The sequence below is a fragment of the Anabrus simplex genome, chromosome 5, assembly GCF_040414725.1.
Source record: "Anabrus simplex isolate iqAnaSimp1 chromosome 5, ASM4041472v1, whole genome shotgun sequence".
NCBI classification, from domain to species: Eukaryota; Metazoa; Arthropoda; class Insecta; order Orthoptera; family Tettigoniidae; genus Anabrus; species Anabrus simplex.
The window spans coordinates 81,773,974-81,793,620 of NC_090269.1; the positions used below are offsets into that span (position 1 = coordinate 81,773,974).

Below are 19,647 nucleotides of genomic sequence, written 5' to 3' on the forward strand. Positions count from 1 at the left end.
ATTAATAGACATTCTAGGCATTGATCAAATCGTATGTTTCATGTGGCTCATAGGTTACAATTAAAATAATGGCCTCTGATTAATGAAATTTTGGTAATATATTTAAAGCATGCACACAAGCATTGAAAAAGAGAGAAAAACCAGCAAAACACATGTATGACCGAGGAACTTAAATTTAGGGCTATATTCACCGACACGGGTAATTGCTTTTATCATGGTGTTTAGCTAAGAAAACCAAGATAACAGTTCATTTGTATTCGCGAACATAATGAAAGAGAAAATCATGTTAAGTAGGAATATGCCTGAGAGTGTGCAATATAAGTGGATAAAACAATGCCCTACACAATTTGAGGACTACAATGATGTTCATTTTGTAATCCCTTTGTGAGGTTATCTAACACTTCGACTTCTTAATCATATACATGCTTGAACATAACATGGAATTCCCAACAAATACAATGGCGTATCAAATATAAACAGGAATAATTTTTTAAAATGTATTACATCAACCAAAAAAATTATGCGTATATAGATCATTTTTTTTAGCACACACACACTTGAGTCTGCAAAAGCATTTCTTCCCCAAACTGTGCGCGGAGTTGTCTCAAAATTTTGGAAGTTTTGGTGCCCTCTTTTGCGAGAAATTTGATAATGGAAAACTCTAAATTCCCATGGAGGGAATGAGATAGTTTTCACCAATAGAGCATGTCAAAAATGTCAAAAACATATCAGATGTAAGGCTTTTCAGGCGTTTGCTCTATTAACCAGCGTTTCGTCTTAGGTCTGACACTAGACTCACCTTAGTGCGATGTGTCAGACCCTACCCACTGACGCTGGGGTGTATGCAGGTGAACTTAACAGGAGCCCTTATAAGAGGCACTCTGATGAGTCTAGTGTCAGACCTAAGACGAAACGCTGGTTAATAGAGCAAACGCCTGAAAAGCCTTACATCTGATATATTTTTGACAAATTTGATAATGACGCATTGCGCAACAGGCGTGTGCACCTCTTGCTCACTCATAGCATACTGAAGCAGCCCATCTCTCCAGCGTCGTTCACATGTGCAAACCCCTTCTCAAGGCACCCCCACCATCATCCTGGCAAAGCCCGCCTCGGTTACATTCAAATTTTCATTTATATTTGATCCGTCTTCGTAAGTAAATTGAATTCTCAATTATACCTTATTATTTTAGTTTCATCATTTCTTTCCTTCAAGGATAGGGTATATGGCCATCATTAACCAACTAGACAGGTATAACCAGAATGGTAGGTTAAGTATTGTTCTCTTATTTTAGAATTGACCTCGGACGTAAACACTTTCCGAAACATAAGTATTACTGAAGTAAACATGTAAACTCGTAAACTAACTTCCCTTAAAAAAATGAGGCTATTTTCCTGAGTTCTTCATTAAAAATATATCACACTATTCCCTGTTTTACATGTTGGTTAGTGCTGTACACACACATTTCGGTGAACACTATGTGTCCATCAATTTATCACAAGTTTTAAAATGTTTAAACTTGATGGATTTTCCTTTCTTTTCCATTTGGAAATTGAGCTGTTTCATAAATCTAACTGTTCCGTGGATTAACATTTTACGCTACTGGTAGCGATCAGCTCAGATTGGCAGATTATTCGGAGATGAGTCAGTCTCCAGCTTTTTGGGCTGTCAGTACTGCCATAGCAGCTTTAAGATCCCACCATGTTAACCTTCTGCAATCACTTTGATCTGTACTCCAAAAACAGATTCATTTTTACAATATAACCAGGTTTCTAAGGCTTATTGGAGCAATGCACTGTACCTATGTTAGGATACGAACTCCTGATGGTAATGAAGCGGAACATGTACAGAACATTGTACATTTTTTGCTAAATGTATGTATGAGCAGTAATCAATAGGGAACATGCATAATTTTCAAAAAAAATTTTTTTTTTTAAGTACACCATTGAAACAGTACGTAAACATATTACATTGTGGGAAGTTGCCTTGTTTTCTACCATTAAAAGAATATTTAAAAGTGCCTTTCTTGCAAGGCGAGTGAAGCGGCCTCTGACGTAAGCGGCACGCTGTGATGTCACGATCCAGTACCGCATGCAGCTCTACCATACCAGCCATTGTGCATCAGCTGTTACTAAAAGCCGATTGTTTGTTATTCGTGATCGCGAATAACTTCAAAATGACAGAAGAAAGGTTCAAAACAGCACAGTCAGACAATCTACCAAGTGTAGATGTCATCATTCTTGAAAAATAGTGACTTCTGTGGTCGCAGAAATTCGCGGATAAAAAGCAAGTTTGTAAGTGGCATCTTTTATATACGTGCAATGTACTGCAACTCATAGTATTAGGATAACAACGAACCTGGATAAAAATCACATCACTTTCAACTTTTCCTTCTAGACTGATTCCCATATTAAAGAATAGCATTACATTTTCGGGCTTTCAGCATTAGTAAAGTAAGAAATCGGATTTCAGCACTAACTTAAACATATAGGTAGCATTATAGTACTAGTCCGCCTCTGTGGTGTAGTGGTTAATGTGATTAGCTGCCACCCCCGGAGGCCCGGCTTCGATTCCTGGCTCTGCCATGAAAGTTGAAAACAAATAGTATGAGGACTTGAACGGGGTTTACTCAGCCTCGGGAGGTCAACAGTTGGAGAGTTTCTATTCATCACGAAGCCAAGTGTCTTGGTTTTGCTAATTTTTAAGACCTTCATGCCAAAGATCTAGTATAGCTTTTACTTCCGTTTCCATCTCACCCCATACCATTACATCATCAGCAACAACCAGGACATTAGTTGTTGGATCCTTTCTTTTTACCACTTTTAAAACTTCATCCATTATGATTATGAAGAGGAGTGGTGAAAGATAACTTCCTTGCTGGACTCCCTTCTTAGTTTCGAACCAACCTGACTTTCCATCCTGGACCTGGACACAATTCTTGATTTCATCATATAATCGTTGTAGTCCTGCTATGATGTCATCGGACATTTTCTTATGTCACAAACATGGTCATATGCTTTCCTGATGTCCCCAAAAACAGTCATAAGCGATTCACCTTTCTCCCAATACTTCTCATAGAGTATTCTGGTGGCAAAAATGAGGTCTATAGTTGATTTATGAGGTCTAAATCAATGTTTTTCCTCGTCAAGGGTAGGTTCAACGTACAGTAGAAGTCCGCTATAGCGAGTACGGCATATAACGATAACTCCGTTAGAGCGACTACTTTTTCTGTCCCTTCAAAATTCCTATATTAAACTGTGTATCGTCCTTCGATTACAGCGAGAACCCTATCACTGGTGCATCCGTTATTTCGAGCGATTAAGCGCGCGATTTTTCCGTTACCGATATTTATGCACCCCAGCGATGATATTGCATGCGATCGATTACCTTCGGCATCGTTTCCTCGCTATGTGCACTAGCGATTTCTCTCGTCGACATTCGAAGGCGATGTCGGAGTCGATTAGTAATATCCGTCGACAGCTGTTCCGTAAAGAAAATTCGAAATGAAACAGAACATATTTTCGTAATAAATGCGTAAATAACGTGTCCGATAACGGTTGTTAACTCGTTAAAAATTAAGGCTGACTAAACGACCGCTTAATTTTGCAATTAAGTAAGAATGGGATACACCTCGAGATATGGCAGAGTGCGTAATTGATTTCATAGGTTAGTTTGTATTTTGTCGCGTCTGGTTAAATTACGCAAAGGCTATTATGAAAATTTATAGCGAGAAAGGTATAATTCCTCTACCGGCGGTTGAAGTGTGTGTTCATCATACGTATAGTACGGTTGAGTTAGGATACATGACGCTGTTTGAATAAGAAAACTGAAACGTTTGCAACAAAATGCGATCGATCATCTTCGGTACGGTATAATTTTCTCACTTTGTGCATTTGCGAGTTCTCTCGTTGACATTCAAAGGCGATGTTGGAGTTGATTAGTAATACCCATCGACTGCTGCTCTCTAAAGAAAATTCGAAATGAAAGAGTATAACACGTTTTCGTAATAAATGCGTAAATAACGTGGCCGATAGCAGTTGTTAACTCGTAAAAATAGACTGAATAAACGATATCTTAATTTTAGTGTTATATACGAAAATTACGTAAGAATGCCATACACCTCAAGATATGGCAGAGCACATCACTGATTTCAGAGGATATTTCATATCTTCTTGCGTCTAGTTACGGCTATTTGCATGTAAATTATTCGCGAGGAGCTTATTTCTCTACATGCGTTTTTTATATGTTTTCATGATAGGCTACATATACGGTTAGGTTAGGTGACGCTGTTTGAAGACGAAAGCTGAGGTGTTTGCCACAGAAATCTCTGGAGTGATACCGTATTTCTCTGAATCCAAGACTTTTTTTTCTCTCTCAGAATCTCATGCGAAAACTCAAGGGTTGTTGCATTCGCGGCCTAACAGTAAGTTAATGGATACCACTGGCAACTACCGCGGTAACCACGCTGCTTCTTTTCACACGCGCACAGAAGTCATTGACAGTTACCGACCGCCTCTTTACTACACATCCCTACCGGCTGTACAGTGTACAGTGCCTGTGTGTTTCTCAAATCTGCAGAATGGCATCAAAACATGCGACCCTTCGAATTCTTAGAAAAGCCATGGCTACTCAGTGGCAGAGTCATAACGCGTCTATTGTACTTCACGCTTAGTAAAATTAAGGTTTATAGACTGTAGGAATATTTTCGTGATGGATAGTCGTATTGTAAAGATACGTGGAAAAGGTATTGTCGGCAAATTTTCAACGGATTCTAGTCGATATTATGATGCCAATTTCATGCTTATTAAACATTCGGAAATGTAGAATATTTGTGCAGCCGCAATAAAATACGGCATAGGCCTAACTAAAGCCAATATTTGGCGTTAGCGCGAAGACAAACAGAAAAAAAAAATGCGTACTGTATAAAAAATGCATTCAGTGGTCCGCAACAAGGACGCTTTAAAGAAGTCGATGATGAAAATGTGAGGTGTGTGCGCGAAAAACGCAAGGGCGGTTGGCCATACCGTGGCGCAATAAACTCGTTCGTTGACTTTCAACGCTCGCGATTTGGCCTATACATCGCTAGCCGTTGAATTTGGCCGCACCCGACAAGCGAGACGTGCGTGTAGCGGTAGCCGGTTATATCTGACGCTGCGTAAAAGTAACAGTTTTATAGACAGCAAGAATAATTTCCTGATGGATCGTTGTATTGTAGAGACGCATGGAATAGGTATTGCCGTAAAATTTTCAACGAGTTCTCTTCGGTATTATGATGCCAATGTTAAGTTAATGGTCCTTAAACCCGCGGAAATAAAGAATAATTGTGCAGCCGCAAAAAAAAAAAAAAAAAAAAAAAAAAAAAAAAAAAAAAAAAAAAGGAAATTCGGCGTGGCGAAAGTGAATGTTCGGCGTCTAAAAATACTCTAAAAATGCGTAGGCCTGTATGATTTTACAAACTTATTTTTGAGCCTGATTTAAATTTTTTTGAAGGAAAAAGTGGGGTTCATCTTGGATTCGGAGAAATACGGAACTATATTTTGTTCAGAATGAAATTGAACATACACTTTCACGTAGTATCGGATTACGATACATAACAAACAAGTAAGCCGTAGTGTGGATATCATCTTCGGAAACGGAAGTTTTGAACAAACTGATTGCCGTTTCATACCGATTTTAAAGTGTATGAAGGGTTTTCCGACTTTTATACAAAAAATAGTATATAACGACAGTTCGTTATAGCGAGTAAAATTTTTGCTGTTACGAATTCTCGCTATAACGGACTTCTACTGCATTTTTTTTCTAATCCTGCTCTCAAGGATGGATGTGTAGATTTTGCGCCCATGTGACAGTAGAGTTACACCTCTGTAGTTGGTACATTTCTTATCACCTTTTTTTTCAACAAATTGGTATGATGATACCCTGCTTCCAGTCATTGGGTATTACATTCTCTTTCTATGTTCTGTTCAGTACTCTGTACACCCAATGTTGTCCAACCTCTCCAATGCTTGATCATCTCAATACTAAATTCATCTGATTCAGTTGACTTGTTGTTTTTCAGTTTAGATACTGTTGTCTCCACTTGCTCTGAGCTTGATTGATAAAATAATTTGAGGTGTGGTCGTGGAGCCTGCACAGGATCGTTTGGAGTTCTTGATGGTGATTGTTATACCAGTTTATATTTTCAACCAGTGTGACTTCTTTCGTTTGTGTGCTGTGAACCACAATCTTACATGTGAACTAGAGGATTTCATCTGTTTCACGTAATTCTGATCACGAGGATTTATCTGTGTGTGAAATGTATTGTACGAGTCATCAGCTGGGTTGCTTTTCCTTGAAGAAGTTGATCATTAGGGAGGGTCATCTGCTTTTAATGGAAATTGTTTGTTTTTTCTGTACTTACGTGGTCCTCTTGTGTAATGTTGATATTTTTCTGTATATAATGAGACAGAACAAGGAAGTGTTTTAATTCTAATCTAAATTAAATTAAGTAAGTAATTCATTCATTCATTCATTCATTCATGAAACTCTCTCTCAAGTTGATGGTTATCCGTGACTGGGAGAGAGGATTTTTCTTAGTTATTTTATTGATTAATTGATTGATTAAATTAAGTAATTAATTCATTAATTGATTAATTAAATTAAGTAACTGATTGATTAATTAATTAATTCAAGTCATGTATATGAATGTTGTAATTGTAGGATCATGGTAAAGTATGTGCAATAAATTCTAATCTAAAATAGTCTCCTAGAAGTTAGCGTTGTTTGTGTCCTGTACGAATCTTTCTACGCTCATTTTCAGTCATTTGTTTTCTTAAATACCTTGCAGTATATAAAATGTCGGAAATATTTTTATGGCTTTGTTGTATTTTGGTAACTTGTTATGCATTTTTTGTGCAATTTCTTCCATTATTTTTGATTTGTATGACTTATTTTTGAACTACATTTCATACTGCACTCCTGATATTCTTGAGTCTTTTCTTTTCTAGCCTGATTCTGAAGAAGGAAACGAGATGGTGTTCTGTGACATGTGCAACATATGCGTTCACCAAGCATGCTATGGTATCACTACAATACCATCAGGCTCTTGGCTATGCCGGACATGCGCTCTCAGCTCGCGCCCCGAGTGTGTACTGTGCCCTAACAAGGGTGGAGCTATGAAATGCACTCGTTCTGGTCAGAAATGGGCTCATGTTTCCTGTGCTCTGTGGATCCCAGAAGTGAGCATTGGCTGTGTTGAGAGAATGGAACCTATCACCAAGATTTCCAGTATCCCAGTGAGTAACTCATCATTTAAGCTTAAGCTCAAAATGGTTCAGATATATCAGAGGCAAATCAAGAAAAGTAATGATTTTTTCAAACTTCGATGCTTTTCCAGTGACATTTTTAAAACTTTGATATTTCAACTACACTACAGTAGTACAGCTGACCTTTTCGTAGGCTGGCGGACACCCGTACTTTTAAAGCATCTTACGGCTAGAATCTGTTCTTTCAAGAAAAATATGTCATTCTATTTTCATTAAGTTGTTTCTTTTGTAGGTGTAATACTGTTACCATATGTTTTCTATTTTTGCTATTTGCTTTATGTCACACCAACTCAGATGGGTCTTATGGCGACGATGGGATAGGGAAGGCCTAGGATTGGGAAGGAATCAGCTGTGGCCTTAATTAAATTACAGCCCCAGCATTTGCCTGGTGTGAAAATGGGAAATTACGGAAAACCATCTTCAGGACTGCCGACAGTGGGATTCCAATGCACTTCTCCTGGATGCAAGCTCACAGCTGTGCGACCCTAACCGCATGACTAACTCACCCAGTCATATGTTTTCTCTTTCAGATAGTTTCGACATTTATTTACTTAAGGTTAGTTTCGACAGACTGAAGAGCTTAACACTTATAAATCTCTCTGAGACATGCAGTGTGTGTCCCACTTTGTTCATTCTTCTGTTGTGGCTGTAAACAATGGTTGCCAATGGTCAGTTTTAATCAAACTTAACACATTGCGAATTAGATCCACTGATTATTTTAAATTGAAGCAATTTTCATCATCGTTTTTAACTCCTAGCCAGTGGGTAAATTGTAATGTATCATTTCAATAGCATTTCATCTCATGCCGTCAGGGGCCAGTGACCTAGATGTCAGACCCCTTTAACCAACAACCATCATCGTGTAACTCAAATGTTGTTGGTTCCCAAATTAATAATTTAACAACTGGGCGAGTTGGCTGTGCGGTTAGGGGCCCACAGCTATAAGCTTGCATCTGGGAGTTGTAGGTTCAAACCCCACTGTCGGCAGCCCTGAAGATGGTTTTTTGTGGTTTCCCATCACACCAGGCAAATGCTGAGGCTGTATCTTAATTAAGGCCACGCCCTCTTCTTTCCTGTGCATAGGCGTTTTCTATCCCTTCGTCGTCGCAAGACGTATCTGTTGCAAGAAATCAGCTTCATTTTCTGTATCAAATTCTGTTCACAGTAACATATAATAATACAATTCTTTAACCTTTTTGATACTTTTGTTTGCTTTTTAGCAAATTAACTAATTACAAACAGTACATGTTTCGTTCTTATTTAAGAACATCTTCAGCTGTTACATAGCTTAGGTGAATTACTAAGTTTTTAAGTACATTATTATCAGGTACCTTGTTCCTCTTAAAAACTATTTAAATATAAATTGAGTTAAAATGAAATTAAAACAATTTGGTGGTTAAATGGGTTAGTGAAATGAGACAGAATGGATATACTTATAGTTAGTCTACTTTAAAAACTATTTCTATTCATTTGAATAGTTGTTAAAAACGTTTCCAGCACTGTTACACTAAAATATTCCGCTTGTCTTCCCGTAAAAATTTTTTGATAGAGCGTATGACTCCTTGACACTGTTCTAAATATTGTTGAGTGTTCACTTCTTTCACTCCATTCAAGTTGGCTGTTATTTGTTTTTGAGCTTACTTAATATATTTTAAATTGGGTTAATTGCGGAACCTTGAAGCTGATTGTCGTTTGTTAATTATATAGGGAGCTTCCTCATATTCTTATTGTTGTCAAAATCCATTTCTATCGTGACCTTGGAGGAGCTACGTTTGAAGCAGCCTTACATCTTGTGTAATAATGATGTGTGTGTTCTAATGTTTGCTCCACCTTTCGGGGAGGCAGGGCGTTTGAGCATTAGTTGTAGACCGATTTAAAATTCCTCATGTGCGTGCTGCTTGGAGATGTGGCTCTTATGTGTGCGATTACGCCCGAAAACCTGCTTTTGACCACCCAGGGATATTGCGGGCGAGAGCGGCATGTACCAGTGCAGTAGTATCCGCCTGACAACACAGGTCCCTGCATTGCCAAATGCCAGAAGGACATATTACATTTTTATTTTTATTTTTTAGCTATATTTTGTGTTCTGTACACTCTCCTGTGTACATGATAGTTCAGGTGATTGGAGGAAGGGAATTCTAGTGCTCATTGCCTTAGTCATTCCATTTTAGGCATCGTCCAACATCGGACCCCGGGCAGTACAGACTACGACCAGGTGGGTATTGCCTTGGCTGTTTGTTTCGGCTACAGAGACCTCTGATCAGAGTAGGTGGCATTTGGGGAGGATGATTTCAAGCATGGCTTCGAAACGTCTTCGAACTGGCCAAGGTGGTCCCCCCACTGAAGTCTTTAACTTTTGATTCCTGAGGGGTTCAACCCCCTGGGAACATGTGCAGCGTGAAGGAATGGGATCCAGCTTCCCTAGGTTTCTGGTTGCTACCAGAACCAATGGGCACGATTTTAAGCTGGTAAAATTGAATCTTGTTACTAGACCCATTGAAAGCGTCTACGGCATTCTTGAGGATCTCAAGAAAATGCGCAACGGTAGTCTGCTTTTGAAGACTTGCACAGCACTGCAAGCCGATCAGGTGCTTAAGTGCGACCACTTTGGCAAAATCCCCGTCAGAGTGGAGGAGCACCAATCCTTGAATCTGGTTTGCGGAGTCATCTTCCACCGCAACCTTATTTTGAACACTGACGATGAAGTGATGGAAGACATGAAGACCTGTGGCGTGATACATGTCCGACGCATTACGCGCAAAGTCAACGTTAAAGACGTTGCCACTGGTGCTTTCATTGTCTCCTTGAAGTTGTCTGTGTTACCAGACAAAGTCAAGGTAACAACTTATTGTTGCGATGCAAGGCAGTATATCCTGCCTCCTATGTGATGCTATCGATGCCAGAGATTCGGACATATGGTATCTCATTGTTCGAATCAATCTGTTTGTGGTACATGTGGAAGTGCAGCTCACGGCACGGTGCACTAACTGCACTAACTGCCCTGGTCTTCATTCTCCTCGAGTTCGGAATTGTCTGACATATCTGAGTGAGAAGTTCCAGGAGATCATGATGGTCTTTCCTACCAGGAAGCGCCCCGTAAGTTTAATTCCACGAATATACCTGCCAATACACTAGACTACAGCATGATAGCTCAGAGTCTCCCAGGTTCATCATTCAGAACATTGTTACCTGTGAAGATCGCTGCGCCCAAGGTGGCTGTTGCTCCCACATCTGTAGATGTAGATATTGATAGCGTTTAGGTTTAAGAGCATCTGTTCACTCATAACCTAACACTCTCTTTTAGTTCACAGTATGGCACTGTTACAGTGGAATTGTAACGGTTATGATGGGCATCTCGCTGAGCTACGCCAATACCAATATTGGTCCATTATACGCCAACTCATTAGTGAGTTCGCGGCGAGTATAGTCTGTTCAGGTGACAAACCTCAGACCATGTCATCATACGGTCTTGAGAAATTTCAGACTATACTCAATAGAACGATATTATGCTCACCGGGCATCCGGTGGTGTGGGTATTTTTGTTTGTTCTGATACTTATAGCGAAGAGCTTCCTCTAAGAACCCTACTGGAAGCAGTTGCGGTGGGGGTACCGCTGCCTGTCATAGCACCAGGCTAGCCTCTTAACGTAAATGATGTCACTGATCTTATAGATCAGCTTCCACCTCCCTTCCTCTTATTGGTCGATTTTAACGCCCATCACCCCATGTGGGGTTCTGAAACACCTTGCCTCAGGGGTAGGGAGTTGGAAACATTAGTAACAGAGCTGGATTTATGTATTTTGAAAACAAGTGAACCAACTCATTTCATTTTACGTTACAGCACATACTCTCGCATAGTCTATGCAGCCGAACGTTGGTTCCTCTGTTTTGGTGGAATACACACAATGATCTCTGTGACAGTGACTATTTTCCCATTATTCTTGTTGAAACAAAAATCCGTCTAGGCTCCTCCTTGATGGAGATTCTTAAACATGCTGATTGGCTAAAGTTCACATCACTAGCCGTCTTTAATTACAAGACCAGGCAGACCGTAGGTGGCAAAATAACTTACTGTAATCTATCAGTTTCATGTCCGTATTGATACTTAGTATCTATAATCACAAAGAATGGGTACTGTCCACCTAATCAATACTTTATTATATCTTGTTACTAAGCAGTACCGGTTTCGACCTTCACAGAGGTCATCTTCAGCTGGTCATAAGATCTAAAGTTAACTTAAAATAATTTTAAAAACATTACTAAATCTAATGTAGAATGTCACATGATGTGAGTGATAAGATTAAAATATACAATATATAAAATATACAATGATATGATGTATCTTCTGGTTTAAAAACAAGCGTCAAAATTCTATGACATGTATGTGTTACATAAATTTCTAGTGTACCGGTACTGTTTGTGAGTAGTAGATAATTTGGTGAAATACAATTTCAACAAGTAAAATGTTTATGGCGTTCTTGAAGTACACTTTGAAGTTCAGTCCATATTGGTGAATCGTTCTATACATTCATTGGTATGTTTATACTAAACATTCTGGAACATTCTATGATATGGATGTAATGAAATTTATCAAATAATACATTAAAATACGAAAAAAAAGTTCACATGATTATTGTGGTACGTTTTGGAATTATATTAATTTTGTACATTCACAGATATGTTTGTACCAAGCATTCTAGAATATTCAACTATGTATGTTGTTTTTCTTTTAAGTTCATATGATTAAGAATTACATCCATATCATAGAATGTTCCAGAATGTTTAGTATAAACATACCAATGAATGTATAGAACGATTCACCAATATGGACTGAACTTCAAAGTGTACTTCAAGAACGCCATAAACATTTTACTTGTTGAAATTGTATTTCACCAAATTATCTACTACTCACAAACAGTACCGGTACACTAGAAATTTATGTAACACATACATGTCATAGAATTTTGACGCTTGTTTTTAAACCAGAAGATACATCATATCATTGTATATTTTAATCTTATCACTCACATCATGTGACATTCTTCATTAGATTTAGTAATGTTTTTAAAATTATTTTAAGTTAACTTTAGATCTTATGACCAGCTGAAGATGACCTCTGTGAAGGGCGAAACCGGTACTGCTTAGTAACAAGATATAATAAAGTATTGATTAGGTGGACAGTACCCATTCTTTGTGATTATAGAAAATAACTTACATAACACAAGTTTTTCTTGCTGCTGCTGAGGAATCTATTACCTCCTTTTCAGGTACTCCTTGCCAAAAACTCGTTCCTTGGTGGAACGAAGAAATTGCAGCAGCTATTAAAGAACGCCGTCGCGCTCATAAACGTTATCATAGGCAGCCTACTGTGGCCAACTGGGTAACATTTAAAAAACTCTGCGCTAAGGCGCGAGTTCTTATTCGCCAAAGTAAGAAAGCTTTGTGGGAGAGATATGTGTCGTCTATGACGTCACATACTCCATCATCTCAAGTGTGGACTACACTTCGATGTATTTCGGGTATCCAAGGATCATCTTCTGTACCGGGAATTGCCATTGCAGGCAGTTCACTGAACCACTCTTGATTGCTAACCATTTAACCAGTCATTTCGCGGATGTGTCTGGTTCCGGGAATTACCTTAGTGATTTTCTTGCTCTGAAGCAGGAGGCGGAACATCATCACCGTAGTTTTGCCACTCAAGCTTCAGAGGACTGTAATGTGCCTTTTACGCAGTGGGAACTCCGCAGCGCCTTGGCACTTTGCAAGGACACGTCTCCTAGGCCAGACAGTGTCCATAACCCGATGTTGAAACACCTTAGTGAGGATAGTCTTTTATATCTCTTTCGCGTGTTCAACCGAATCTGGTTAAGAGGGTGAGTTTTCGTCTCAGTGGCAAGAGGGCTTAGTAATTCCTGTCCTCAAGCCTGACAAAAATCCTAAATATACAGGAAGTTACAGACCTATGTGTCTTACTAACTGTTTGTGTAAGCTATTTGAGAGGATGGTAAATCGCTGACTTGTGTGGTGTCTGGAAAAGCAAGGACTTTTGTCCGAGTACCAATGTGGTTTTAAGTTCTATCCAGGATGCATTTCTCCGCAAACAGTATTTGGTGGCTGTTTTCTTTGACTTAGAAGAGGCCCATGACACCACATGGCGATATGGTGTCCTTTCAGTCCTGCATCAGTGGAGATTCCGTGGTAACTGGCCAGTATTTATTGCAATTTTTTTGTCCCTCTGTCTTTTCCGTGTCCGAGTAGGGAGGGGATATTCCCAATACCATGTTCAAGAAAATGGAGTCCCACAGGGATCGTTTCTTAGTGTCATTCTGTTCGCGATTGCCATAAACTGTATTGTCGCTGCTGCTGGTTCAGCAGTAATACCATCGCTATATGTGGACAATTTTGCTCTGCATTATAGCTCGCATAATATGGCAGTTGCAGAGCGACAATTAGAACAAGCTATTAGGAGAGTGGAACAGTGGACTTTAGAACATTGCGGTTGAAAACCAAAAGCCAACACCTCTGTTACGCACTTTTGCCAAAAGCACACTCTTCACTCTCGCCCTGAGCTTTATTTAACCCTAGAACACTAACCCTATTTCGCCACACATTATTACTAACCCTTCGTAAATTTGACTACTCCAGTTTATAATTGTTATATTTTCTACGTAGCAGCTTATATTTGGCAAGACTTTGGTTATTTCGAGTTCCTATAGTGTCGTAAACTTAACATGAATCAAAATACGTAGATATTAAATAATTTTTATGTGATTATTTATTAAATATAGGAAACTTGACACCCAAAAAATATTAAATGAACACGTTTTATAAGAAATGAATTTTATAACACAACATTGAAATAAACTCTTGAAATTATGAATGTGTGTTATTTACATTGCAAAGAAACCAAAATTACCTAGAAAATAAATAAAATAAGTATAAATGTAAAAAAGACATGAAGACACATTATACTTATAAGTTCACACTATCACTAACCGTTCGTCAATATGACTACACCCACCCAGTTATTACAAGAATGAGCAAAGATATCAACAATCATACATGCCACAGTCAATAACTGCTCAAAATAATCAGCTACACAAAATGACGGCAGGCACGCATGCGCGGAAGGCAATAAACTATACCGTTCTGCTACCTACCATTGTAAAATTTACAAAGGGTTAGTGTTCTAGGGTTAAGAAATGTCGCTCATCCTCTCGTTGACACTTACCGATTCCTTGGGCTCCTTGTTGATAGCAAATTGTTGTGGGAGTTTCATGTGCGGCAGTTGAAAGTGCAATGCACTAAGAAGTTAAATATTTTGAAGTTCCTTAGCAGTATTAATTGGGGGGCTGACCGCACGGTGCTCCTACGATTATATAGGGCACATACCTTATCCAGGTTTGACTACGGCAGTGCAGCACATGGATCAGCAAGGCAAAGCGTCCTTGCAATACTGAATAGCATCCACCACAGTGGGGTTAGGTTGGCAACGGGAGCTTTTCGTACATGCCCCATGGCTAGCCTGCTCGCTGAATCTGGTATGCCACCTCTACACCTGAGGTGCCAGCAAATGCTTCTGTCCTACGCTGCAAATTTACGACAGATGCCACTTCATCCAAGCTATCCTTGCATATTCCACAATGTAAACCTTCAGCTGTATGCTGCTTATCCTTGAGCAACGCGGCCGATTGGAATACGCTTGGATAGCAGTCGCAGATTGTTTGACATACCTTCTGTTCCCTGCCTTGTCAGACAACCAATCGGGGTACCTCCATGGATAATCCGACGACCTGAAATAATCCTGGATCTGCACACTGGCCCGAAGGAAAACACGAACCTTTCGATTTATCGGAGGTTCTTCCTGTCCATTGTTGGCCGTTATCCAGGTTCAGTCGTCGTTTACATGGATAGTTAGAGGGTAGAAACAAAAGTGGGCTGTGCATTCCTTGTCGATAACGATAGTTTTCTTTTTGCTCTCCCAGAAACCTGTAGCGTGTATACAGCAGAGTTCTCTGCTATCTGTGAAGCTCTGCAGTATACACTGTCTGATGAGCGCCAACACTTTCTCCTGTGTACTGACTCCGTGAGCTCGCTACAGTCAATTGAACTAAGGTTAAGTTATGAGTAGGTTCCCACCTTCCAATACTTATCAATTTCTATATAATAGGTTTATTAATTACATAATATAAACCATATAATCTCTAGAGATTATATGGTTTATATTATTTATTTATATGTATATTTATTATTTATATTATGTAATTAATAAACCTATTATTTAGAAATTGATAAGTATTGAAAGGTGGGAACCTACTCATAACTTAACCTTAGTTGTGTTGAGCCAATACGGAATAAATATGAGATTTATAAGCTACAGTCAATTGATACCTGTTTCCCTTGGCACCCTTTGGTGCAGCGGATCCAGGATCTGCTGGCCAGGTGTTCGGATGCCGGCACCAGAATCACTTTCATATGGCTCCCAAGCCACATGGGTGTAGAGGAAAACGAGTTAGCTGATAAGGCTGCCAAGGAGGTAGTTACATTGCCCCCATTGGCTTACAAGATTCCAGCAAGTGATATTTGCTCTTAGTGAGACATTTGTTTTTGTCCCATTGGGAGATACTGCCACTCCACTTCCAAATAAGCCGAGAGACTGGGCGAGTTGGCCATGCGGTTAGGAGCGCGCAGCTGTGAGCTCACATCCGGGAGATAGTGGGTTCGAACCCCACTGTCAGCAGCCCTGAAGATGGTTTTCCGTGGTTTCCCATTTTCACACCAGGCAAATGCTGGGGCTGTACCTTAATTAAGGCCACGGCCGCTTCCTTCCCATTCCTAGGCCTTTCCCGTCTCATCGTCGCCATAAGACCTATCTGTGTCGGTGCGACGTAAAGCAAAATAGCAAAAAAATAAAAAAATAAGCGGAGAGCGATAAAAGGTACAATGAAGGTAGGGAGGACTTCTCTTCAGGCTTCCCAGAGGGAAGCAGTGGTTTTTATCTTGTTTTCGGATTGGCCACGGTGTAGTAACGCACTCCTATTTACTGAAAGGAGAACCCCGTCCATTGTGTACTTGCGGCGATCATCTTACCGTGGTACACATCCTTACGGAGTGCATTGACCGGGTCGATCTGCGCCGTAGTCTAAAACTCCTGAGTACCATCTCCCTCATCCTGCGAGATGACGAGCAGTCAACAGACCTCTTGATTCATTTTATGAGGCATAGTGGTCTTTTTTATCGTGTGTAATAATGTCCTTTGTCTTAGTGTATTTCTGTTAACTGCGCTTTTATCCTATTGACTCTATTTTCGTTTGTGTTTGCTTATTTTAATGTGTTATTTTAACTTGAATAATTAATATGTATATCTCTGTACTTTAGGCAATGCCTTATTCCATTGTCACCTGTATTTTCTATAATTTTATTAGGAAATAAGGCATTGCGAATTAGATCCAGTGATAGTTTTAATCTCATAATCATTTTTCATCACAATTTATTTTAAACTCTAGTCAGTGGATACATTTTAAAATTTTAAATATCATATCGTTGTCCATCTCGTACCATTAGGGGCCAATGACCTTAGATGTTAGGCCCCTTTAAACAACAAGCATCACCATCATCATCATTTTCAAGTTACAAATTATTAGGCTGCAGGCTTTTGGCACAATCTGCCATTAAAACCAAGTCGTCAGCATAGGCCAGACTGCTTACTACATTTCCACCTGCCTGAATCTCTCCCTGCCATTTTATACCTTTCAGCAGATGATCCATGTAAACTACAAACAGCAAAGGTGAAAGATTACAGCCTTGTCTAACCTCTGTAAGTACCCTGAACCAAGAACTCATTCTACCATCAATTCTCACTGCAGCCCAGTTGTCAACATAAATGCCTTTGATTGATTTTAACAATCTACTCTTAACACATTGTTGTCTGGGCGCGTGCTACTCCATTCTTTCCTGTGGACCGGCAACAGAAGCACATCAAGCATGAGCAGTAGGATGAAATATAAATACATGTAACTTTAAAATGACATGAAAAAAGTTATTGAAACCTGGTGAGAGCACTTACCAGTGATTCTAATACTTGCTTTTAGTGTGGTATTGTGTGAAGCGGCTGCCCTAGTGCAAAGGAACTTGACAAGCCCGAACAGATGTACCTTATGTCCTTGCGTTTCTTGTGTGCAGCACATACTCTGCAGGGCTTCTGAGGGTCCTTTTTTCTTCCACCATATTTATATTTTTCCATTTCTGGGATTTGGGGGCGGTTTTATACCTCACGGAATTTTGTTCATAATAGAGATTTGATTGTTCCACAAGAAGCTGAAGCAAGTCATTGCCTAGGGAACGATCTACTACCTCCGGGATACTCGCGGAATTACTGGCCGTATAAGTGAGGCCTGTAAAACCTATAAATGGTTCTAGGACTCTGTTTTCATCCTTATTTGTCCATCGATCAACCTCACTGTCACTACTATCACTGCCATCTTCACTCGTATTATTGTCGTCGTCAACAGACTTGTCTGAACTGAATGTCACGCTTTCACATCCGCGCGTATATTTTGATGTTGACGAACACACCTCTTCACAATCACTAATACTTACATTTTTGCAATCAATAGGGACATCAGATAAACTATCAGCAAGCAATTCTCCAAATATTTCATCATCGTTCAAGCTGTCTTTGCTACAGTGCGCCATGCTGACACCTGACAATATACTCGGTCACGCGGTACTGAGTGTATGAAATCACACTTCCTGTGCTGAAAGCATAGTCAAGGAAAGAATATTTCTATCTATATTCCGATCAACAAATACTTTAGTTTGTAAACAACACGAAATATTTCGATTACTAAACGGTGGAAAGGATAAAATCACACAAGAACGAAGCAATGGGAGAAAACGTTTATTTACGTAGGCGGTCGCCTGCACACCAATACGAAACTACGTTATTTAACATAGCCCATCGTTAATGTGTTAATTCATAGTCCCCCAGTATGGCGAACATCTTTTCCCTCAGTAGCCTGTCATATGCTTTCTCTAGATCTACGACATAAACACAACTGTCTGTTCCTCTTGTAACTTTTTTTCAGTTACCTGGGGCATACTGAAAATCTGATCCTGACAGCCCCTCTGTGGTCTGAAACCACACTGATTTTCATCCTACTAGTTCCTCTCAACCACTGATCACATCCTCCCTTCCAAGATGCCAGTGAGTAGTTTGCCTGGTATACTAATCAATGAGATACCTCGATAGTTGTTGCAATCCTTCCTGTTCCCTTGCTTATAGATAGGTGCAATTACTGCTTTTGTCCAATCCGAAGGTACCTCATCAACACTCCATACTAATCTTACTACTCTGTGAAGCCATTTCATCCCTGCCTTCCCACTATACTTCACCATTTCAGGTCTAATTTCATCTATTCCTGCTGCTTTATGACAATGGAGTTTATTTACCATCCTTTCCACTTCCTCAAATGTAATTTCACCATCATTTTCCTCTTCCCCATGAGCTTGGTTGTTCACAACACCACCAGGAAGATTTCCTGGAACATTGAAAAGAACACACAAAGGTAACATTTAACAATATTAAACATAGAAATATGGTGTTAAGTTATATATAGACAGCAATATGTTTCAATTCAGAGAAAGAACTAAATAGTAAATAAGTAATCACTTTCCCTAGCCCCTTTTGAAGCAAAATAATAATGTGTGAAAGGTTTAATGCTTGTTCAGTGACTGAGTTTTGTGCGAGTTTGAACTGCACGTGCAAACGGAAGTACGTGGAAGTTCAGCAACTGAAAAGTTGTATAAATATGGAGCAAGGCCACATATTGGGATCATCATTGACTTTTTTTTTTTTTTTAATGGTGTGTGAAGGTGACTACTCTCTGATGTTTCTTCTTTGTAGGTTTTTCTTCTAATACAGTTTTTTCTTACAGCAAAGCCGATGGGCTCTTATATGTGTTTTGTGTCGTGAACGTGTTGGAGCCTGCATCCAGTGTTCTGTCAAGACCTGCAAAACAGCCTATCATGTAACCTGTGCTTTTAAACACGGCTTGGAAATGAGAGCTATCATTGAGGATGAGAATGCCGATGATGGTGTTAAATTAAGAGTAAGTGGCATGTAAACTTGCTTCATAACATATTCTGATATTTTGGCCATTGTCATTTGTTGCTTATTTTTATTTATGCAATAAAGATGATGCTATGTGTAACACTTTCTACAGTCTAATCATATAAAGAAAGGAACATTTAAAAGAACACACAAAGGTAACATTTAACAATATTAAACATAGAAATGTGCTGTTAAGTTATATATATATAGACAAAAATGAAAATGAAAAGG

The 19,647-nt window shown here is 39.3% G+C and overlaps 1 protein-coding gene across 1 annotated transcript in view; it reads left to right on the forward strand.

Moving 5' to 3' along the window:
- rno (rhinoceros) overlaps nt 1-19,647 on the forward strand; it is a 306,578-nt gene that overhangs the window by 253,693 nt on the left and 33,238 nt on the right. The window contains exons 8-9 of the mRNA XM_067146977.2: nt 6,988-7,275; nt 19,241-19,414. Coding sequence (XP_067003078.2) covers nt 6,988-7,275; nt 19,241-19,414 — 462 coding nt within the window. The remainder of the gene's footprint in view (nt 1-6,987; nt 7,276-19,240; nt 19,415-19,647) is intronic.